Raw genomic sequence first — 25,712 nt, 5'->3', positions numbered from 1 at the left:
GCTTACAGGTTCAGGGCAGACTTGCTGCTTTGTTTCTAAAACATGCAGAGAGCAGACTGAGAGCAGTGATTGCTGTTCTGGCGCCCAGTCCCCACGAAGCCTGACAGGTGACTGACCAAACACCATCAGGAACATGATGAGGAGAAGCGCCCTGCCGAGGGGCAGCGCACAGCATGAAACTAGGGACTTGCATGCTTGTCCCAAGTCTGGTGGGGCAGTATTGTGGAGGGACGAGTGGGGAATACACGGGCAACCTCCAAAACATCCGATCCGTGTCCCAGAGCAGCGGGGTCACAGGTGGGCACACTGCTAAGGCACGAAGGCTACAGCAGGAGGGAAGACGCCAACCAGAGGCCCCAGGAGGACAAGTTCTGCTCCAATGCTGCCTTAGGGTCAAAAGATGTTTTTAAAAGGATAAGAACATACCATAACCATATCCCTGTTTTTTCCCCTTAGAAGAATATCTGCCCTCCTCCCAGACACCTGCTCCAGTTTTCAAGCCTCCACAGCACCGGCCAGAGCTCTGCCTGGGAGGCCCCTTGAGCAGCTGGCTCTCAGCGTAGCATCATGTTCACGGCCTCCACCATGGCATCTGTGTACGCTGTCCGTCTTCCCTGTTTGGCCTGGGTCACCCGCCTCCCCTGGAGCAGGGCCTGCGCTTCTTCCGTCCATCACAGCCTGAGGAAGGTGGCTGGCTGGCTCTGCTGCTGCTCCACGTCTGGGGGCGGGAAGACACTAGATATGGCTAAGTCCACGATGCCCTGGCACAGCTCTGCATACAGCTTCCTGAAATGCATTTCAAAAAATGTCACTGAGGACGTTCATCAAAGCACAAGCAAAAAATCAAAGCTTTTTTTTGTTGTTGCTGTTTTTAACCAAGATCTGCCCTAGAAATTCCATCTTGTGACCACATTTATAAAACTGGTTTCCATCATACATACAAATACTGCAGGAGGCGCCAGATGAAGCACGCCCTCAGGTAACAGCTGCAGAAAGGGTCACAGGTGAGCAAGGCAGACAAGCCTGCTCCGCCTGGCAGGGTGACAGGCAATCTCCTCAGCGCACACGTGCCTTCCTGCCTGTCTGCGAGGCTGCATGTGGACTGGCGGGCACTACCCAGGAAAAAGACCAACCAGTATGGTGGAGGGGACACTGGGGAAGAATCCCCAGGAGTGACAGCAAAGCTGAGACCTGGAGAACGAACAGAAGTCAGACTGAGAATGGACGACAGGGTAGAAAAGAAGAGGGAGGGGAGGAGAATGGAGAGGAGAGGAGACAAGAGGAGACAGAGGTGGAAGGACAGGAGAGGAGAAGGGGAGGAAAGGAATGAGAGGAGGGGAGGGGGGACAGAAGGGACAGGAGGAACAGGAGAGAGAGCATGTGTGAGCATTGGGGGTGAGGGGAAGAGGAGCAGCAAAAAGGAAGGAGAGGCGTGCACCGAGGAGAGAGCACTCAGGGTGTCTGCAGAAGTGGGTACTGCAAATGGATCAGTGCAGTGTAGATTGCATACAGCCCTGAGGCACGGCTTCAGGGGTCTGGTCTTCATCCAGAGGCAATGGAACTACCAAAGTGGAAAAGTTAAGGAGGAAAACCTCCCCTCCAGCCTCTCAGGGTAGTTCTGAGGCTCTCCATCTCCTGTGGCCACTCACCCCTGTGGGCTTTCTGCCATTGCATGTGGCAGTGCATGAGGTCCCAGAGCCAGCTGTCTCAGGACTGCCTCTAACACAGGAAGAAACCAGACGTGCGGTCCAAAGAAGAAACCCACATCTGAGATGATGCTCTGGGCGACGTGTGCCCACCCACCCAACTCACTCAGGACACATTTGGTGGCTGGAGCCGAGGGCAGGAGCCCAGGCCACCCTGCCTGGAAGGACACAGGTCTTTATATCCTGAATATTTTCCAGAAGATGCTATATCCCAATCTCCACCAGTTAGGAGCTCCTCGCGGCCTAATTCCCATCCTTCCCGCTGCAGTGGCGAGCCCCTTACATCACCCTCCCATCACAGAACAACTTCTCCTACCCCTTGCCCTCTGTACTGCCCTCAGCCCTTTGTACGGCCCTTGGGCTGGCACTTCTGTGTTCTAGCCTCCTGCAAGGCCCTCTGGGAAGACAGAGCTCCTGAGCTGCCATGCTTCTGCACTCTCTCCTGGGAAGTCCTCACTGCCACTACCCTTCACCTCTCCTGCTAGGCTCTGCTCTTTCCTCTCTCCCCACCCCCCAACTCTCCAGCCCCTGCCTCTTCTGTCTGCACCAATCAGGTCCTGTTTTCAACAGTGTGGTGTGGCCAAACCACTCAACCTCCCACTTCTGAAGTGACAGGGACTAGGAGTTGCATGAGGGAGTGACAGTCATTAGTAAACCTGGGACTCAGCAAGGCACTGAGAGCTGCGAGCTGTCAAAGCATGCTGTGTTCAGTATCTCCTGACACTCATTAGCCATTACTGGAAGCTTTTCCACATGGGCACTACAGGTGGGGAAAGAAAGTCGAAGCCATTACTCTCACCCACTTCAATTCAACTAAGGAGAGGTTGCTGTCTCTCCACCCTCCCCTCTGCCTGGGCATCCTTCACTTCTTATATGGAGTAAAAGAGGCAGATCCGCCCTTTCCAATATGGAGAATGGAGGCCCGGAGCCCTTAGGGCCAATGGAGAATGAAGTGTTCAGTCTCTATGGAAAGTGTTCAGTCTTATAAGGAAGTGCAAAAGATTACCTGTGTCTTGACAAAGGATAATGTATGCTCACCATCAAAGAGCTATGCTGGAGAACACTGCTTAGTTAACATCCAAATGAGCTTCAGGCAAGAGAACCGCTTTCCCCCTTGGCCAGTGAGATTACGTATTCCTTTCTACACTGTACACTTGTATGCCTGACGGCATCTTACATGCCGGTTTGTGGCTCACTGCTTGAGACCTGATGGCATCCCTGTCTTTGATACACTCACTGTGTCACTTAAAGCCCCATGTGGACATTCTCAGAGCTCTCTACAGTAAGCCCTCTCCACAGCCCCCATCCCAGCTGGTGTGCGGAGGGTGGGCCTAACTGATTAATATGTCTTTTGCATTTTTTTTTCCTTTTTGTCTTTTTTCGTGTCTGGCAACAGATCGCAACCCTCAGTGTCGCGCCCGTACCGGACCGGGACCGGCAACGGGATCGCAACCCTCGGTGTTGCGTCCGCACCTCGCTCAGCCAGTGAGCGGGAACCGGTCTGTATGTGGGATCCGAACCCTTGGCGGGAGCACCACTGCGCTCCCAAGCGGCGCACTGTAGCAGTGCGCCACCGGGCCGGCCCAATATGTCTTTTGCATTTAAGCACCAATGACACCAGGGAGTAGAGGGACGATATAAACACGTCTCCACTTAAATAAAACCCAATTACTATTCAGGTGAGTAAAGGTGTTAACCAGGAATATGCTTTGTTCATGTGACGACTATTTACAGAGAACTATGTGCCAGGCACAGTGCTAGGCTGTAGGACTTGATGGACGAGAAAAACAAGGCTACTGCCCTCACGGAGTACACATGCTAGAACAAAAACTAGTTAATTTGATGGCAGTTAGTGCAATAAAGGAGACTACTAAGGCTCTGACTAGAGAAAATCAGAAGTGGGATTATTCAAGGAGTCTTCCTTGAGATGTCATTTTGGCAGAGAAGGAGCCAGCCATGATAAGACTGGTGGGAGGACTCCACACGGAGGGGACAGCAACCACAATGGCCCTATGGCAGATAAGAGCAATTGAGGGGAATGGTGGCTTGGGGTGAAGCTGGAGAGGTGGGCAAGGCAGTGGCCTTGCAGGTGGAGGGAGGAAGTCTGGTTTGTACCCCAGGTGCAATAGGAGGTCTGGTTTCCATTTTACCACTCTGGCTGCTCGGGTGAGGATGGATTTTACAGAGGCAAGAGCAGAAGTGGAGATCCCAGTTAGGAGGCTCTTTGCTAAAACTTCCACCACCAAGGGAAGATGACCTGCACCAGGGTGATGGCAGTGGGAGTAGAGGGCAGAGGACATAGGAGGCTGGAGGCAGGACCCACATGCCCAACGGACAGAACCTGAGGGTAGTGGAAGGTGGAGGCAGGATCCCCATCAGGTTCTGGCCTAGGATCTGGGAGAGGTGGGCGGTAGACACTCACTGAAATGGGCAAGTCTGGGAGGAGGTTAAGCAGGACATCTGGCAGGACACTGGGAAGGCAGGTGCAGATACCAGTCTGCAACTCTGGGCTGCGTTAATTTGGTGGTTTTTTTTTTTTTCCTTTTTGTCTTTTTTCGTGACCGGAAACGGATCGCAACCTTCAGTGTCACACCCGTACCGGACCGGGACTGGCAACGGGATCGCAACCCTCGGCGTTGCGCCTGCACCTCGCTCAGCCAGTGAGCGGCCGGTCTGTAGGTGGGATCCGAACCCTCGGCGGGAGTGCCGCCGCACTCTCAAGTGGCGCACTGTAGCAGTGAGCCACCGGGCCGGCCCAATTTGGTGGTTTTAAAATCATGAAGTTGAATGAGATCACGTACAGAGAGAGTGTGCAGAGGGAAGTGACGAACTCCTAGGGCTGAGACCTGAGGCACTTAATGAGCAAGAGGAAGCCAAGCTTGCCTGCACACAGTGAGCCTGATGCCACAGTAGTGGGAGGTCAGCTGCCTCGGATGCTGCCGGCAGGTCCAGGGAGGTGAAGACAGGAAGGGGCCCCTGGACTTGGCCATATGATCTTGGATAGTGACCGTCAAAGAACAGTTTCTGTAGGGAGGTCAGGAGGGAAGCCAGCGTGGAATGGACCAGAGCATGGGTGGGAACAGAGGCAGAGGAGAAGGCTGGTGCAGATACTGCTTTCCAGGGGCTCGGCGGTGACGGCAGCAGGGAGGAGTGATTGCTGGAGCAGGAGGTGGCATCAAGGGAGGACTTTTTTTTAATAGCTGGGAAAAGCTGTGTAGGCACATGCTGATGGAACTGCACAGCAAGGAAGGTGATAATGACACTGAGGAAGACGAGAGGACAGGAGGAGAGAGGGCAGGGTCCAGAGCACCGCAGAGGCACAAACCGTTGACAGGAGAGACTGGCACACACCTGTCAGTGCAGTGATGGGAAGATGTAAAAACCCACTTTCCTCCACCCCTGGCCTGCTTAATTCGCTTTCCTCCTTCAGATCTCACGTCCAAACATCGCTTCCCAGTGGGGGCCTTTGCTCACTTATATTACCTTTTCACATCCTTTACTCTCCATTAAAGTGCTTGTCCTAATTTGTCATCTATATTTGTCTGGTCCTCTGTCTTGCCCACAGTCTCTCCCCATTGTCCCTCTTTGCTCACCACTGTGAGCCCGCGGCCTGGTGCAGGGCCTGCAGGCCAGGTGGTACCTAAGGAGCACCGGGAAGTGCAGACAGTGACAAATGAGATGGAACCACACCTGTCACAGCCATCAGGCAAGTGGCAAAGGCCCAGCTCCTAACCAAAGAACTACCTGTGTGTTAACAATGTCCTGCAGAGGTATAGAACTTTTTCCTAACCTTTTGAAAAATCACCTCGATTTCTCAATTTCTCTAAGATGTAGGCATGGGAACCTGCAAGGGTCTTGACATGATGAAAGCGGATCTTCACAAGAACCAATAGCATAAGAGGATTAAGTCTAAATGACTTGCCCTGACACTAAGGCCTTCCATGGAAGGTCCCAACTTACCCTCTCACCTTCGTCATTTGTTCCTCCAAGACACTGGCACCTTTACAGCCAGGCTTCTCCCCAGGAGGAAAAGAAGCTCCCCAGGGCAGGTTCTGTTCATATGTGCATCTCCCAGGCTTGCATGGAGCCCAGCACAGAGCAAGGTCCCACTGGATGCTGCGACCCTCTCTGAAGGCTCTCCCCACCTCCCTCTGCATCTGAACACTCTTCCCTTGCATCCAGCTCCAGCTCCACTGTGTCTATGATACCTTCTCAGACCACTTCCTGACTGCGGAGCCCTGTTCTGGGTCATCACCCATTCACAGGACCCTGCTCACTCAACTTGCTACATTAGAGTCTCTCTGGCATCTACCACCCACTTGAGCACAGACCAATTGCTCCAACACACATGGGGGAAAGGAGAAAGGAAATAACTCAGAAAAGCCCCTGCCAGACAGAGTCCTCCCCAAGCACTCCTAGCACTGTGACATCCTCCCTGATAGCAGTCAAAGGGGTCTACGCTTGAACCCTTCAAATGATAGCTCACCACCTTACCAAGACAGACTATTCCAACTGCACAACTTTGTTAAAACACAATGGCATTCAGGCTTACTGGGCACAAGCAGGGGCGCCGTTGACCTCGATGAGCCAGACCTTCAGCTCCTCGTCCACCATGAAGTCAAAGCCAAAGAGCTGGAAGCTCTGGTAAGGGAGGTGCTTGGTGCTGATGGCAGGTTCCACGCTCATGAGGCAGCTCCTGCAGGGTGGGAAGGGGCGAGCTCATTAAGAATGGGGTACTCAAGGGGGAAGGAACACCTGAGATGTGCTTGGAAGATTTTATATCAAATGTATATCTAAATCAGCTTTGACAGGATTCTGTCTTTTTGATTTATTACCAATAGATTATTCAAGAGAATGCTACTTATCAAGCAATTTGTTAGAAATCTCTGCAACCTCTCCTGTTCTTCCAGGCAAAGGCCACCTCCCAGGCCTCAAGGAGCAGCACTGCGCTGAGTCACTGCGGCCTTTATAAGTGCAGATTCCTCCAACAGGTGGGCTGCTGCCACATTTGTTTATAACAAATAAAACATTTCCATGCATTTCTGCCATGTAAAAAATGAACTACCATTTGCTGGAGAGTAGAATTTGCAAAAACAAGATATACCGGCCTCATTAATTTCTTTTACTAGCTCTAGTTCTAATGCCAAATGAATGCTAATTCAAAGATTTAAGAGCTATACATATTGAAACTAAATATTGAAATACAGAATAGAATTATTATTAGCATCAACTACTGTTTGGGAAAAAATGGGGCATTTTAGCGACACAGAAAAGCCGAAAGTGAATCTCAGAAACATAATGAATAGGTATGTGAGGTCTGAGTTCAGGCCAAAATCTCAGAGAAGTTTTTTTAACCTCTCTAAGCCAAACTTTAATTTCCTTACCTATAAAGTTAGGGGTAAAAATAGTGCTTATTCCTAATGCTGAGACTGTTCAATGAAATAATCACTACGGAACTTGGCATAACTCCTGGTACACAGGAAGCATTTAATAAATGTTATTTACATTTAATAAATGTCTTCTCCCATCCATATTTAATCCACATTTAATAAATGTTGTGAACAAGCATATTTTATTGGTTCATCATTAAGTATGATCATCACAAATTTATTATTTATGAATAATAAATACCTGTTACCTAGTGTAACCATCCCAGAAAACCCATGCCGTTTATGCTTTATGAAGATCTTCTCTGATTTTTTTCCATCAACTGAACGCTGAGGCAAAATATTTATCTTAGTAAATAAAATGTGTCATGATGACTCTAGGATTACCAGAGATAACTATCCTACACAGCTGTGTATCTAGAAGGAAAAAGATGCAGGGAACTGGCTTCCACATGACTGATGACTCTAAGATGTATCCTTACAGGAAGGTTTTGACTTGTGACTTTAAAAAAGGACTGAGACCTTGCTGAACTTGGAGTCAGGGTCTTGCTCTCCCAACCCTTCTCCACTCCTGCCCCGCCAACTTCAATCTCCTTTTCTTTTTCCCAAAAAGTAAAGTATTTCTATGGCATGTTTAAACCTTTAAAAATAATTTGACAGATTAGCCATTTAAGAACCAATTATAATAAAAACATCTTCTCCCATCCATATTTAATCCACATTGGCAAGCCACACATCACATTTTAAGAAAATATCTTAGCTCTGTTCTACAAGAAAAAATCTTTAGCTTTTGTTTTAATTAAAACACTCTTAAAAACATTATAATTAAGAAAAGTTCAAGTTCCGTAGATGCTCATGGTTAAAAAAAGAGACAGAGATAGAGAGAAACCAACAATACTAAAGCATAAAAGGTGAAAGGAGCATTATACGCTTACACATGAAGGAAAAACTGAGAACCAAGTCAAAACTAAATATTATTTTTTATCTGCTGCAAGCTTAAGATTAATAATTCACTTTAAAGGATGCTTTGCATCATCAGAGACTTCATTTGGTATCTTTTTTTTTGGCTGGAGTGGGAAGTTAGGGGGTGGCTGGCTGAAGAAAAAGAAAACATGAGAGCTGTGAGGGACATTTATAGCACCCATGTGACAACACTCTCTGACTGCATAGAACAATGTGGAGGGGGTATAGCAAATTTCCAACGTGTCTTTTGCCTGAATAGGAATTTTTTCCCCAGCATACTTGATTTATATGGTGTCAGAATTCTAACCACCTACAATCCCTGAAGAAATGGGACTCCAAGTCCTGTAATTATTCTGCTAGATTCTATGCAAGAAAACGTTATGGAAAAAGTCTCAGTCACCATGACAGGGTGGCAATGACATGACAGATAAATAGACCAATGGAACAGAAGGGGGATCCCAGGAACAGACCTTCACATAAACAGCCATTGATTTATAACAAAGGCACACCACAATGAAGTAGGGAAAGGACAGTCTTATGCACAAATGGCTCTGGGTCAATGGGATATCCTTGTGGAAAAACATGAAACTTGAACATACAACAATTCCAGAGAGATTATAGGTCTAAAATATAAGAGATAAAACCCAGATGTCTATTAACTATAGAAAGAACAAACTGTAGAATATTCACACGGTAAAATATTATACAGCACTAAAAAAGGATAAACTATTGCTATGTGCAACAATATGGATGAATGCCACATATACAACATTGAAAAAAATTGAACAGGAAATACAATATGATTCTATCGACATAAAGTTTAAGAACAAGCAAAAGGAATCTATAGTGATAAAATTCAGAAGGGTGGCTATCTTTGGCAGAGAATACATACTTTCATGGGAGCTCAAAAATGACTTCCGGGGTGCTGTAAATGTTTTATATCTCAATTTGTATCATAGTTAGGTTAAGTGTATGTATAATTAAAAAACACACTTTATGCATGTTATACCTGATTTTTTAAAATCTCTCCTGGATTTAGTAAACTGTAATACATAAATACTAACATTTAGAAACTATTTCCAGGCATATTAAGAAATAGGACAAAGAGAAAAAAAACAGAAAACAGAAACAGAAACAGACCTATACGTCAGGGATTGGCAAACTTTTTTCTATAAAGGGCAAGATAGCAAATATTTTAGGGTTTGCAGGCTACATTCAGACTCTGTTGCATAATCTTCTCCTCCTCCTTTTTTTTAAAAATATCTTTAAAAAGTTTAAAAACAATTCTTAGCTTACACACCTTACAAATACAGGCTGTAAGCCAGATATGGCCTATAGGGTACAGTCCGCTGACCTCTATGATGGGTAATCCAGATTTTGGACTTAACAGATAAGGATGTTAAAAAATTGCCATTAATATGTTCAAAAAAGTATGAGACACACGGAGAATTTCATCAGAGAACTATAATCTAAAAAAAAAAAGCAAACAAATTTCAGAATTAAAAAGCACAATAACTAAAATCAAGAAGTCAATGAATGAGTTTAATAGCAGACTTTAAAAGCTTTTAACTTTTTAAACTTTTTAATGAGTTTTAATAGCCAAAGGACTAGCAAACAGAAAGATAAATCAGAAGAAAAGAATGAGCGGAACCATAGAGAGAGAAAATGATACACAAAAGCCACGAGGAGTGTGAGAAACAGTGAAAAGATTAACATCCATGTAATCAGTGACCCAGAAAGAGAGGAGAATGGAGCAAAAGCCATTACTGAAGAGATAATGGCCACAAACGTTTGAAAACTGATAAAAGACACCAAGCCACAGATGCAAAATGCACTACAAACCCAGCGCAGGAATAAACACAAAGAAAACTCCACACATCTCATACTAAAATTTATTAAAAACAACAAAAATGTATCTCAAAAACAGAGAAAAAATACATTAAGAGCAATGCTAAGATTTCAGGTGACTTCTCACCAGAAAAGAGACACCAGGAGAGGCTGGTATGCCACCTTCAACATGGTAAAAGACACTATCTGCTAATCTAGAAATCTATTTCCAGAGAAATGTCTTTAAAAAATGAAGACAAAATATATTATTAGATAAATAATAACTGAGGTAATTCATCACCAGCAGACCTTACTTAAAAAGTACTAAAAATTAGGGGTTTTTTTTAACAATAAAGTAAATGATCCTAGACCAAAGCAAGGAAATGTAGGAAAGAAAGAGAAGCAACATAAAAGGCTAAAATATATGAGGAAAATGAAATGAATATTAACTATACATAATAATAAAAATGTCTTGTGATTTTAAAATATATGTAATATTAATGAATACACATGTACCCAGCATCCAATATCCTTAAGTACATTCCCTGTATCTCTCCCGCCTGCCCTCCAGATAAACCACTATTTTGAATTTTCTGTTTTTCATTCCTTTGTTTCTCTTCATATTTTTACCATACATATATATTTCTCTAAATAATGCATTATTTAGTTTTGCTAGTTTATCAGTTTATATAAACACAATCAACCTGTATACATTTTGTATATAGCTTGTACTTTTTGCTTAACATTGTTTGTGTAAATCTAGTGAAAATATCTTTCAGGAATAAGGTGAAATAAACACATTTTAGATAATGGAAAACTAAGAGGATTTATCACCAGCAAAACTGCTCTTAAAAAATGCTTCAATCTGAGAGGAAGTGATATTCAGAAATCCAGAACTGCAGGAAGAGCAAAAGAAATGGTAAGTATCTGGGTAAATATAAAAGAAAATTTTTCTCCTTTCATATTTAAAGTAGGTCTCTTATAGACAGTATATAGTTTATTTTTTTTCTCAATCCAACCTGATGATCTATCATATGTATGAAAATATATATAACTGTTGACAGCAAAAATAATAATCTCCACATTGATCCAGTGATCACATTGTATAAAAATTAAAAAAATGCAACTATATGCTGCCTACCAAAAACCTACTTCACATACAGAATATACAGGATATAATAAAATATATATAGAATAGAATATATAAAATATATATAGAACAGAATAAAAATAAAGGGATGGAAAGAGACACACCATGGAAACACTAATCAAAAGAAAGCTGGAGTGGCTATACTAAAATTAGACAAACTAGAAAATAAGAAATAATACCAGAGATAAAAACAAATTACATAATGATAAAATGGTCAATTCCCAAAGAAAAGATAACAATCCTAAATATATATGCACCTAACAGATCTTTGAAACATATAAAGTAAAACTGATGAAACTGAAAAGAGACATAGACAAAACCATAATTATATTTGGAGACTTTGATGCTTTTTTTCTCAATAATGAATAGAATAAGTAGAACAGAAAATCAGCAAGGATATAAAAGACTTGAACAACATTATCAACCACCTTGACCTAATTGACATTTATAGAACACTCTGCCTACCTATAGCAGAATATACACTCTTTCAGTGCACACAGAACAGTCACTAAGACGGACCACATTCTGGGCCACGAAAAATTAATTTAAAGAAAGGAAACCATACAAAGTATGTTCCTCTGACCATAATGGAATTACTAAAAAATTCCCAAATGTTTGCATATTAAACAAAAATTTCTAAATCACACAAGTTAACAAAGAAGTCAGAAGAGAAATTAGCAAATATTTTAATAAAATGGAAATGAAAACACAACATAGCAAAATCTGTGGGATGAAACTAATGTAGTACTCAGAGGGAAATTAATAGCAATAAGTGCTTATATATATATTTTTTTATATAGGGATGACCGGTAAGGGGATCTTAACCCTTGACTTGGTGTTGTCAGCACCACGCTCAGCCAGTGAGCGAACCGGCCATCCCTATATGGGATCCGAACCCGAGGCCTTGGTGTTATCAGCACCGCACTCTCCCGAGGGAGCCACCGGCCGGCCCCGAGTGCTTATATTTTTTAAAAGAAATAATCTCTCAAACCAACGATATAAAATTTCACCTTAAGAAACTAGAAAAAGAGAAAATTAAACCCCAAAGAAAACAGAGGAAGAAAATAAGGAGCATAAATCAAAGAAACTGATAACAAAAATATAAAAAACAATAAAGCCAAACTTTTTTTTTTTTTTTTTTTTAAGATTAATAGGTTAGCTCACTTGGTTACAGCATGGTGCTGATAACACCAAGCTCAAGGGTTTGGATCCCCTTACCAGCCAGCTGCCACACACACACAAAAGATTTAAAAAATTGATCAACTGCTAGCCAATCTAAGTAAAACAGAGAGAAAACGCTAATTATCAATATCAGGAATGAAAAAAGTGACATCATTACAGATCCTACAGAAACTAAAAGGAAAATAAAGGAATATTACAAATAATTTTTGCTCACAAATTAGGCAACTTAAGTAGAATAATTCCTTGAAAGGCGTAAACATCCAAAGCTCCTTCAAGAAGAAACACATAGCAAAAAAAAAAAAAAGGTACAATTAAGTTACCTTATTATATGTTTGATTTGTAGTAAGATACTACTTTCCAGGGTAATGTTCAAAGCACTCGTTAGGTACTGATTGAACTCTTCAAAGAACATTTCATTCCCTTCTTCATACTTCCCATAGTTCTTTGAGTACTCCTTTTGAATGCAGTGATTGGTCAAATGGCAGGTTTTGTCTTGGAAATTATCAGTATGATATGGTTCTGAAGCAGTCCGAAGCACACCCTCTCTATAGAGGTAGATATTATACTGATGATCCACCAAGACCCAGCTTCTGCAATTCAATAAAAACACTGTTTTACTCAAGTCACCCAAAGTTTCTCCATATCATATATATATATGTGTGTGTGTGTGTGTGTGTGTGTGTGTATATATATATATATATATATATATATACACATATATTTATTATTTATTTATTTTTATCCCCATACCTTGACATTTTGGGGGAATGGAGGAGGTGGGAGGAATAAGGGAAGGAGGTAGTTTCTAAAATTATATGTGGCAAACCATGAGTTAGCCGAGATAGTGGGTTATCACTATAACGAGGCAAACAAAACATTTCACCATAAATGACAAGGAGACTTTGATCCATTCAAAAGGTGCAGTATTTTGAAGAGATTTGGATGGGCTGGTTTTTAAGGTTAATGTATGAAACCCCCATTTGATCTTAAGAGGAATGGTGCTCATCCTGAAGCTGATCTGATATAGGACTGATGTTCAAGAGGCAGCAAGTCATTACTACGGCATCAAGGAGACCAACAGTCCTCCTTGAGATGACAGAGAGGCCAAAGGCAAGCTGGAGAGAGGGCTGTGCAGCTTTAGAAAGCACCACACAACCTCTTTCATCATGCCAGGCCCTTTGCTCAGAAACCAGTCCAAAAACCTGAGGAGTGTTCATGCAATCCATAAAAAGTTGGACATGAATAATGGAGGACAAATTATGTGGCAATCTGAATTATGTGTTCTATGCCTATCAGCTTCTACTGTTAAGCAAGCCCCAATACATTTACACTCCTCTCTTTGATCCACAAGTCATTTTCGTAAAAGAGAATACAAAAAGAAAATCTATAATCTTAGTAACATTTTCTAGAAAGAAAAAAGAAATATTGGAAGAAAAACAGAAAATTAGGTATAGAAGCTCAGGTCCATTCAGCTGCAGTCAATTTTGGTAACATATTAAACAGTCAAATATTCTCTCGCATTCCATGTCCCCCTCCTCACCACACACCACAGCATTTTTTTCAGGTGAATAAACACAAAAGCTATGGACACTGATGCATTACCTAATGTCAAACTTGCGATGGCCTGGCTCTAGAAGCAGAGGATGCTCGAGGTATTTCTGGATCACATGCACTTGGCCCTGGTTGTCTATGAAATCCAGAAGCTCTGAAGCCTCCGAGGAGATGAGGATGCCTTCACCTGACACAGCAAAAGCAAAACAGAAACTAGTCCAGTTCACTCTAAGAGGAAAAGCCCTCTATAAAGCCAGGAAGGAAATACTGACAGCAGAAAAAACATACAGGAGGCTTTTAGTGGCCTGCTCTGTCTTCTTTCTCCCTCCCCTTCTCTCCTCCAACCTGTCACTCTTCCCTCTCCCCATGAGAGCACCCAGGATTATCCAACTAACTCTTTCTCCATATAGGATCGTCAGCATGATCTTGGCAGGCTCCAACCATGAAATTTCAGTTTTACAGATATTCAAAAAGTCTAAGGACTCAAAATAAATGCTACTTTACTACTGGTCAATGGCTACCACAATAAAGACTGCATACTGCCTAAGACCAATAAATTCACTTCCAACATTTTACCTTCACAGAAATATCAGGAAGGTTAGGGCATAAAGACAAATGTACAAATACATCCCTTGCAGCATTGTAATAGAATTAACATTAAATAAATGATATCATATTCTTTTTAACAGCTCGAGATGTAACTTACATATATAATTCACCCTTCTAAAGTACACAATTCAATGGTTTTTGGTACATTCAAGAGTTTTGCAACCATTAATGCAATTTAATTTTAGAACGTTTTCATCGCCTTCCCAAATCAACTCTGTACACATCAGCAGTCACTTCTCATTCCCTCCTCACCCCAGCCCCTTGCAACCACTAATCTACTTTCTGTCTCTATGGATTTGCCTCTTCTGGACATTTCATATAAATGGGATTATATAACATGTGGCCTTTTATGTCTGGCTAATTTCATTTAGCACGAAGTTTTCAAAGTTCATCCATGTTGTAGCATGTATCTGTATTTCATTCCTTTCTATGGCTGAATAATACTCCACTGTATGGATATACCACAATTTGTTCATTCATTCATCAATTAATGAACATTTGGGTTGTTTCCACTGTTGTCTGGCTCTTATGAATAATGTTGCTATGAAAATCTGTGTACAAGTTTTTGCGTAGGCACCTGTTTTTCAATTGTCTTGGGAATATACCTATGAGTGGAATTCCTGGTCATATGGTAACTCTATGCTTAACCTTTTGAGGAACTACCAAACTGTTTTCCAAAGTGGCTGCACTATTTTATATTTCCACCAGTAATGTATGAGGGTTCCAATTTCTTCACATCCTCACCAACACTTGTTATCATCTGCCTTCTTGATGACAGCCATTCTTTTGGTTATGACATATTATCTCACATGGTTTTTATTTGCATTTCTCTAATGGCTAATAATATTGAACATGTTTTCACGTGCTTATTGGCTATTTGCATATCTTCTTTAGAGAAATGTTTATTCAGATTCTTGTCTATTTCCCAACTGAATCATTTATCTTTTCATTACTGAGTTATAAGTTTTTTATTATTTATTTATTTATTTCATTTATTTATCTTTTTTTGGTGGCTGGCTGGGGATCTGAACCTGTGACCTTGGTATTACAAGGCTGCACTCCAATCAAAGTTTTTAAAAATACACTCTGGATACAGCTCCCTTACTGGATATATGATTTACCTATATCTATCTTCTCCAATTCTGAACAGTTCCACTATTGCACAGAACCCTCATGTTGCCCTTTCAAAGCCACACCTACCTACCTCCCCACCCTACCCCCATCTCTGGCAACTACTAATCTGTTCTCCATTTCTATGATTTTGTCATTTTGAAAATGTTATATAAATATCATTATACAGTATGAACGTTATATAAATAGAATTATACAGTATATGATCTTTTGGGAATGGCATTTTCCACTCAGCATAATACCCTGGACATTCATCCAAGTTGTTGCATATATCAATAGTTCATTCCTTTTTATTACTGAGTAGTATTCTATGGTATCAATTCACCACAGTTTGTTTAATCATTTACCCATTGAGAGACTTTCGGGTTGTTTCCAGTTTGGGGGTATTACAAATAAAACTACCGTGAACAATCATGTACAGGTTTTTATTTTTTTTAATTTTTTTTTCCTTTTTGTCTTTTTTCATGACCGGCAACAGATCGCAACCCTCAGTGTCGCGCCCGGACCGGGACCGGCGACAGGATCGCAACCCTCAGTGTCGCGCCCGGACCGGGACCGGCGACAGGATCGCAACCCTCAGTGTTGTGCCTGCACCTCGCTCAGCCAGTGAGCGGCCGGTCTGTATGTGGGATCCGAACCCTCGGCGGGAGCGCCGCTGCGCTCCCAAGCGGCACACGGTAGCAGTGCGCCACTGGGCCGGCCCATGTACAGGTTTTTATTTTTTTTAATTTTTTTTTCCTTTTTGTCTTTTTTCATGACCGGCAACAGATCGCAACCCTCAGTGTTGTGCCTGCACCTCGCTCAGCCAGTGAGCGGCCGGTCTGTATGTGGGATCCGAACCCTCGGCGGGAGCGCCGCTGCGCTCCCAAGCGGCACACTGTAGCAGTGCGCCACTGGGCCGGCCCATGTACAGGTTTTTATGTGGACATAAGTTGTCATCTCTCTGGGACAAAGGCCTAAGAGTGTGCAATTGCTGGGTTGTATGGTAGTTATGTGTTTGGTTTTATAAGAAATTGCCAAACTTTTTTCTAGAGTAGCAGTAACATTTTACATTCCCACTAGCAATATATGAGTGATCCAGTTTCTCCAGATTTTTGTCAGCATTTGCTGTTAACATATCTTATTTTAGTCATTTTAAGAGGAGTGTAGGGACACCTCACTGTGGTTTTAATTTGCATTTCCCTAATGGTTAATAATATGGAAAATCTTTTAACTTGCTTATTTTCCATCTGTATTGCTTCTTCTATGAAATGTATTTTCATGTCTTTTGGCTATTTTCTAATTAGATTGTGTTTGTTGTTATTTACTGTTAAGTTTTAAAAGTTGTTTATATATTCTAGATCTGAGTCTTCTGTCATATACATGGCTTAAAAATCCTTTCTCCTAGTCTGTAGCTTGTCTTTTCATCCTCTTAAAGGGGTGTTCCACAAAGCAAAAATTTTATTTTGTTCAGGTTCAATTTATCAATTTTTACTTTTATAGATTGTACCTTTGGTGTCAAGTTTAAGACCTCTTTGCCAAGTCCTATCTCCTATTTTTTCCTAAAAATGTTATAGTTTTTCATTTTACATTTAAGTCCATGATTCATTTTGAGTTAGTTTTTGTATAAGGTGTAAAGTTTAGCTGATGTTCATTTTTTTGCCTACGGCTATCAACTTTACCCAGCACCATTTGTTGAAAAGTTTCTCCTACCTCTATTGAATGGCTTTTGCACCTTTGTCAGAAATCAGGTGGGCATACTCATATATGTTTGGCTCTATTTCTGAGTCCTCTTTTCTGTTTCACCAGTGTATGTTTCTATCCCTCCACCAACACTACAGTGTATTGAGTATTGTACCCATATAGCACATCTTAATATCAGGTAGAGTGATTACTTCCACTTTATTCTTCTTTTCAAGATTATTTAAGCTATTCTAGTGTCTGGGCCTTTCCATGTGAATTTCAGAAGCAGTCTTAATGTCAACACAAAAACCTTGCAGAGATCTTGATAGGAATTCCATTAAACCTACAGACCAGTGTGGGATGGATTGACATCTTTACTTCACTAGTTGAGTCCTGCAATCCATGAACATGGTATGTCTGTCCATTTTTTTAGATCCTCTTTGACTTCTTTCAGAACCATTTTGTAATTTCCAGCATACAGAACCTGTACATGTTTCATTAGGTTTATATCTAAACATCTCGTTTTCTCTGGAGTGACTGTAAGTGGTATTATGTTTTTAATTTTGGCTTCCCCGTATTCATTGGTAGAATACAGAAAGGCAAGTAAGTGCCTTTTGTGTGTTGTTCTCATATCCTGTCACATTCCCACCAGTGCTTTAGATTTATAGTTCATCTGCACTTGAGTCTCATGAATTCAATTCAGTTCAGTTCATTAGTCCAATGATTCATCTTTCCTAAAAGTCAACTCCCTTCTCAACTACCCCACTTATGCCATTTGTCCCACCATATGGTTAGCTTCTTAAACAAGAAATTACAAATCAACTTGGAAAAGTTTCCTTCTTCTCTTTTCTTACACACATGACTCATCCTGTTTCATTTCCCTTAAGAACCACACTCAGATTTTCTGGTTTCTCTTTATTTCCACTTGTCAATTCTTAAATTCAGACTTTAATCTCCCCTCCTCTGTAGCACCTTGCAAAATATTTCTATAATAATCATTCTAAAACACCACTTTCCTACTAATGTCCTGAAACTGTATCACCTACTGACACTGTGCTCTACTATAATCTGACCCCATTCCCTCCCATACGCTCCAACCTTATTTTCCTTATGTAAACTATTTCTTATTGAAAATTAATATACCTAATGCTAGTAAGTTGGAAAATAATGGGGAAAAAGTAAGGAGATAGATACCCTTTTATAACTTTAAAAAGCTATCATTTTAAAAACATGGTCTTAACAGGAAATGGAAAAGTTACCCAGTCTTATTTCCTAACATAATTATTTTTATTTTCTCATATTACCTTTCTTTACATATGGGCAATGCCTGATTCAATCACAGTGAACTCATTTCATATTCCTTTTTCACTTTATATTGTTAATATTTTCATTGTTTCTACATTAACTTCACAATGATGTTAGCAGCTGAAAAATATCCCATTGTGTAGACATAAAAAAATCACACATTTGTTTACTGACTGCTGGACAATGGGGTTGTTTCTAAATAATATTTTGCTATTACAGGTCACATGGTAGTAAATGTCTTTGCTGTACATCATTCTTGTTTCTTTTTAAATATTTCTTTGGACTAAGTTTTCATGAATGAAATTACTGGGCCAAAGGATACGAACCCTCACGGCTCTTGCTCTGCGTTATCCTTTTGCATTTTAAAGGGCTGTGAACTGTCACTAGCGGGGGTAGTTCACAACAAACTTTCAGCCACAGCGTAACTAAAAGTTTTTGTTTTCTTATTTTGTCGGTGTAAAATGATACACAAAATTCAAATTTATTTTGTGAGTTGTGGAAACTGGTGTAGCATGCTTCCATGTGTTTGTTAACTGCGTATCGTATAGCACTTACTTGTTCATATTCTCACTAACGAGGAAAAATTATGAAGGAACTTTTGGAAGCTTCAAGGAGCTTCAAGGACACAGTATTTTTGTTGTTCTTTTTGTTATTGCCATCTCAACTCTTAGCTTATCTGGAAATAATGCATCTTTAGCCTTCTTTCTGACTAGATTATGGGCCCCTGAGGGGAAAAGATCAAGTCTGTCTTACTTATTCCTGTATCTCCGAACACTCATTATTTCCTTGTTTTTCATTCATTCTTTCATTCATTCATTCACTCAATACTATGTACACTGAACCTTTGCTGGGTGCCATGTGCTGTCCTGGCACAAGAGGAGACAGTGCTGAGCACAGACGTGACATGGTCTGAGATGGCCTGACTATGCTTTAGTAAAATCTCTGTCTGCCGTGTTGTATGTAGACTCTGGAGAATGGCCAAGAGCAGGAGGACAGGGAGCAAGGCTCCAGGTGAGAAATGAAGGTGGCTCGGATCAGAGATGGGCAGCGGAGGTGGAGAACAGATGCTGGATATGGTCTGAAGGCTGAATCAGCTATGTAGAGTATGTCATAGGTTCTAAATAAACGTTTGTTTGACAAGAATAAAAGACATTCATTCATCCTATTGGTTTCATTTTTTAGTCCCTAAACAAAACAAATATACACCATTTCTCTCCTCAATTCATAAAGCAAAAATTTTTTGTTTGGCATTTTGTTCTCTTTACCTCTCCCTGCTGCTTGGTGTGCCTCCATGTCTTGTCTTGGTGAGGGCCCAGGGACCACCCATGTGTCCTCACAATGGCCATTCTGACTCCAAGCCCATCCACAGGAGGAATGTAGAACACTAAGGATGTTTACTTCCTCTTCCAATCCCCCCATTTAACATTAGAACCAAACTAGGGGACAGTACTTGAGAAGAGGTCACAAGAGGGTAAAGGGAAGTAGGTGAGGTACCTGGCTTGTGGCAAGAGTCCAACTCTCCCACTTTCAGGAGATTCCAGGTGATGCCCTCCTGTCTCATGGTTGGTGGAAAAGAAGGTGAGGTCCACTGGACCAGGAATAGAAATGAGTACCAATGGCCAGATGGTCTTCCAAGGCAATAAAAGAAGAAGTAAGTTCAAAATGGAATGGTTTTTAAAAGAGCATATGATGGTGGTTATAGAGAGAGACTGTTTATGTGCCCATTACATTGGGAACTGCATCTATTTTAAGCCTGAGTTAAAATTATAAACCTCACCTCTTCTAGGTATTCATTCAACATACATTTACTGAGTGCCTACGAGGAGGGTACAAAGATGAACAAGACAGAAAGTGTGTTTATATGGAGCTTACATATATATGATGGGGGAGATGGACAGATAAATCAGTAATATCGTGCTAGAAAGAGGTCAGTGCAATAAGGAAAAACAAGGCAGGGGAAAGGGACAGAAAGTAATGGGCATATAGGCTATTCTAGACTAGAAAAGCCTTCTCTGATGAGGCAACATTCAAGCTCAAAGAAATGGACAATAACCCATGTAAGCACAGTCCAGGCACAGAGAGAAACTTCGGGTATTCGAGGGACACTAGGCAGTCTTTGTGGCTACAGTTCAGTGAGTAAGGCTGAGAACAGAAGGAGATGAGATCACAGATATAGGCAAATGTCAAACGGTGTAGGCTACCATCAGGAATCGGGAGTTTATTCCAATTGCATTAGGAAGCCAGCTGGTAAATGTTGAGCAGGGAGTAACATGATCAGATTTATGTTTTTAAAACATCACTGTCTGGGAGGAGGAGAAGGGCTGTGAGCAGCACTGTAATAACACAGACTACAGAGAACGGGGCTTTGATTTAGAGTGGAGCAGTGGAAATGGCAAGCAAAAGTCTCAATCAGAATATATTTTGAAGGTATAGCTAGCAAGACTTGCTAATGCATTAGGTACAGACTGTAAAGAAAGAGCAGTCAAGGGTGAATCCCAGGTGCTGGGCTTCAGAGACGGGGTGAACAGCAGGATCATATACTAAGTGGGAAGACTGACAGAGGAGTGGGCTGGGGTGGGCAAAGTTGGAAAGGAAAAATAAAGAGTTCTATATCAGACTTGTTAAATCTGAAGTGTCTTCCAGAGATGGTGAGGGTGCCGCTGGATCTGGAGCTTAAAGGGAAGGACTTAGACTGGAGACATTTAGAAGGCACCAGCACATACGTGGGTATTTAAAACTCTGTGGCTAGACATGGTCTCTACCCTTGATGATTCAGACTAAAATAGAGTCATTCATCTAAATACGTCTGTAAATCTAACGTACCATTTAACAAAGCATGACAGGAATCTACAGGGAATAGAGAAGGGGACAACAATGGCCAACTCACCTTTGGCACCAGCTGATGACTTTGCAATCCAAACATTGCCCTCTCCATCTTCCTTCTTCCTGTTAAAAGATGCCAGGAAGAATTCCCTTTCATCTGTCCTTGAGGTATTGATTGGTGGCTGGATTCCATTCTGCGCTGGAGCAACTGGAGTCTTGAGATTTGTTGGATAAATCACATAGGACTCAGGGAACCACGTGCAGGACTCGGCCAGATCTGGGCTTGTCTTGATTAGCCTGACAGATGACAGAGGGTCAGTCTCCTTTCTCTGTGCGCTCCGCCACTCTACTCAGAAAGGCCACTGCTTTCCCCCAGAGATTTTCAAGGAGGCAGGCATGACCTGGTCTCCTTCTAACCCCTCTGTCTGCTCTCAGTCTCGCAGGACAAAGCTGTTAGATGCAGCTTTAAAGGCTTGCCCAGTTAATTCAGAGGCTAATGTCCAGAACTTTACCTCTTTTAAAAAACCCATCTCTAAGGAAACTCAACTTGACATGATCCTGAGCCAATACCTTTTTAACAAAAAAGTTGCAGTTGAGCCAGACTAACACTAAAAAATGAAGTGCGGAACAGAGGAAAATATTTGGATAACTAGCAAAAATACTATCTTGGCCCAACTCTCTGGGGGAGAAAAGGCTACTTAGGAATCTGAATTAGCTAAAGACTTTTAAAAATCCTTCATTTCTTGCTTTTAGCTCAGCCTGGTTTCAGTGACAGAATAAAGAAGGAATCTTTCTAATGGGACATATGACACCAGTGATCACAATGAAACATGCCTCTTGCTCCCAAAATAACATAACACCACAGAAGATAAAGCCTGGCCCTGGACAAGGCACTTAACAAAGCTAAGGGCTTATCAAGGGCTTCCCACTGCATCTACTCTCCAATCAGACCCCCAGAGCCAGAGGCACTACCATCACATTTCACAGATTAGGAACTGGGTCACAGACAAGTAAACTTCTCAAGATCATAAAAGTAGTAAGTACCAGCCAGGAAGCAAGCCCTGGACCCCAAGTCTAACTCTAAATCTATCCTTACTCCCAAGGAATCAGAACCAGCGAGGAACCTACCCACAGACACGTGCAGGTGCTAACACGCCTCCCTCATCCTTCTAGAACAGAGCTGTTAGTGTTAAGATTCACCTACCAAACCCAGTCTGTGAGCTAACGGCAGAAATAATGAAAAGAAACTTTAAATTGAGATTAAAAATAGAGTAATTTTTAAATTAAAGGCAATAGAATTTGAAAGCTACTTGAACTCAAAAAGGACCAAAAAAACAAAAACAAACTAATTTCTGACTCACTAACGTCCAACTCTATATCCGCACTGTCCCATATGGTGGCCATGAGCCACACATGGCTACTGAGCATTTGCAATATGACTCAGAAAGTGAATTTTAAACGTTGTTTCATTTTAATTTAAAAACTGATGCACTGTAAAATATTCTTCCATTAAGCCCAATTTTATTGATTTGGTAAGATGACATTTTACTTTATGGTTGTATAGCAGCATGCATGTCAGGCCCACATGTCCTTTCTTTTTTTTTTTTTTTTTTTTTTTGGTCCTTTTTGAGACCGGCCGCACCGTGCTCAGCCAGTGAGCGCTGTGAGCGCACGGGTCATCCCTATATAGGATCCGAACCCGCAGCAGGAGCGCTGCTGCACTCCTAGCGCCGCACTCTCCCGAGTGCACCACGGGCTTGGCCCCCACATGTCCTTTCTAGTATCACATACAAACACATTGCTGTTCTAGTCAGGGACAATAGATTGATTCAGTTCAAGTGATTTCTTTCTGTGCACTGATGAAACATAATGCTGTGTTTGTAATGCAGAGAGCACGAGAGACAGTGCTGGCTAGTAAATCATAATTGGTAAATAAGGTGAAAAATAATTCTTTTCCTAGTTAAAAACATAAGTATGAACGAATCCTAAAATTTAAAACACAGGTATATTACTGATGCAGAACTGAATAGAGACACAGAAACTAGAACTATGACCAGGACAATAAAGGAAGACAAAAAATAACTGAAAGAAGGGATGTCACAGATTCACAATGAATGGGACCTGCAATATGCTGTGGCTGAGTAAAGAGAAAAAGCATTTTGCTGTTTAAAAGAGACTTTCAGCAAATACACAATAAATTTCATAAGCATTTTTCTCTCAAAAAAGAATAAATGAAATTAGTGGCTGAAATCACAACTAAATATCCAACAACAAAAAAATTTTAACAAATTTTCAGCAGGATCTGAGCTTATAACTTTGATCAACTACAGAATGGCTTACATTCTTTCACCAAAAAAAACCGTTTTTGATGAAAACATGCTCGAAGAAACAATTTTAAGGAAAAGACTTAAAAAAGATATTTTCCAAAAGTCAATAATCTTCAGCTAAGCCACAATTTCCCACAGACTACAAAACCTTTCTAACTAACAGTATCAAAGACTGATTGAAAATTTGAAAAATATTTCATTTTTTTTAAGCTTTAGATGAGTTGTGTGACATATAAGATGCTGCCCAATTAATATTTTGGATATGTTTTGTCTAAAAGGATTTCCGAATATGAAAGTATTTCAAAATCTTCAAAAAATTCATGGAAATTTTTAATTGAAAGATAATATATGGACCCCCATGCCAGACAGCTGCCCACTCCCCACCAAAAAAGATAGTATGAATCTTTCCATGAATTTTTGGAAGACCTCTTGTATATGAAAAAATATTGTCAAATTACAGCCTAAAAAATATGAAACTCATGGTGAAGGTATTTTGAATCTTCCACATTTGTCAAAGAATTTCACCTACATGTGAAAAATTACTTACTATCATGACAGACAGGACTAAGTTGTACTAAAATATGGATATGCTGGGATTTTAATAAACTCATGTTTCCTTTATTACTTCATTCTACTGTGTGATACATACTGGAAACTCTGCACTGTGTGATACATACTGGAAACATTTGTGCTCAGTTTTCTGAAGCAGACTATAACAAGTGCTATGGATACTCTTGTAAGTATCCATACAAGTTGTTGAAATGGTTCAGTATATACTTGCAAATGTTACAATGATTTGCCAGTTCATAGAACGGTTGAAAGAAACAAAAGACAATGAATTTAATGATACTGTGTTCTTTGCCTATACTCGTGGACTGAGAGATGGAAAAGTTTTACAAAGATTTACTGTACTGTTAACTCCAATTCAGATTTCCTTGAAATTAAAGGAATGCTCACCAAATTATTATTTTCACTCAATAATTCAATATTTCATTCAATAATCAAAGATAAAAATGGCAGCATTATTTACATTCTCTCACTGTCTCCACACTGCATATGAAGAAGCTAAATTTAAAGCTCCAAGAAAGGAAAAGACCTTACTTATGATCTATCCAGACAGGTATGAAAGCTTATGTTCCAACTTCAAGTCAATAATAATACAAATCAATAATAATAATAATATAACAAACACAAGTCAATATTTTTATAAAATGACTGAATATGTAGAAGATTTTAATTGTAATAGACAGCATTATGAAAATTGGCTGCTAAAAAATTGAAAAAAACACTCTGTTGATATTGATAAATTTGGAGTTACTTTTCAATATATTCAGTACCCCTTGGAATATGATAGTAACAATACTGACTTGACACAAGAGTAGGTAAATTTACATAACTTGGACAGAGTTTTGAAAATGATATGCTTTTGCTTAAAAGTCAAATCAATTTTCCTAAAAAAGATGAATGAGTTTTGTCAATGTATGTGAATACCAAAGGAAAATGATATTTTTGGTTCTCAGTTTAGTTACTGAAAAACTTTTTTGTATGTGGAAACAGCTGGGTATGTAAATCTACTTCTTCAACCATAAATTTTTTTTTTTTTCCTTTTTGTCTTTTTTACTGACCGGTAACGGGATCGTAACCCTTGGTGTCACACCCATACCGGGGACCAGCAACGGGATCGCAACCCTCGGTGTTGCGCCCGCACCACGCTCAGCCAGCGAGCGGGAACCGGTTTCCACATGGGATCCGAACCCAAGCGGCGCACTCTCCAATGCGCCACCAGGCCAGCCCCAACCATAAATTTTTTATAAAATCTAAATTCAGGGCCGGCCCGGTGGCGCACTGGATAGTGCGCCGCTTGGGAAGCGCGGCGGCACTCCCGCCCGAGGGTTCGGATCCCACATACAGACCGGTTCCCGCTCACTGGCTGAGCGAGGTGCGGGAGCAACACCGAGGGTTGCAATCCCGTTGCCGGTCCCTGGTCCGGTACGGGGGCAACACTGAGGGTTGCGATCCGTTGCCGGACACGGAAAAAGACAAAAAGACAAAAAAAAAAAAAAAAAAAAAAAAAAAAAAAAAATTAAAT

At 41.2% G+C, this 25,712-nt stretch overlaps 1 protein-coding gene across 1 annotated transcript in view; it reads right to left on the bottom strand.

Moving 5' to 3' along the window:
- Positions 1 to 671: 671 nt before the first annotated feature.
- TTL (tubulin tyrosine ligase) overlaps positions 672 to 25,712 on the bottom strand; it is a 33,089-nt gene continuing 8,048 nt past the window's right edge. Inside the window, exons 5-9 of the mRNA XM_008592709.1 lie at positions 21,361 to 21,593; positions 13,818 to 13,953; positions 12,536 to 12,805; positions 6,259 to 6,402; positions 672 to 786 (exon numbers count right to left, since the gene is read on the bottom strand). Of these exons, the coding sequence (XP_008590931.1) occupies positions 672 to 786; positions 6,259 to 6,402; positions 12,536 to 12,805; positions 13,818 to 13,953; positions 21,361 to 21,593 (898 nt within the window). The remainder of the gene's footprint in view (positions 787 to 6,258; positions 6,403 to 12,535; positions 12,806 to 13,817; positions 13,954 to 21,360; positions 21,594 to 25,712) is intronic.

The sequence above is a fragment of the Galeopterus variegatus genome, unplaced genomic scaffold, assembly GCF_000696425.1.
Source record: "Galeopterus variegatus unplaced genomic scaffold, G_variegatus-3.0.2 Scaffold8215, whole genome shotgun sequence".
Classification (NCBI taxonomy): domain Eukaryota; kingdom Metazoa; phylum Chordata; class Mammalia; order Dermoptera; family Cynocephalidae; genus Galeopterus; species Galeopterus variegatus.
This window is presented reverse-complemented; position numbering and strand designations above follow the sequence as displayed.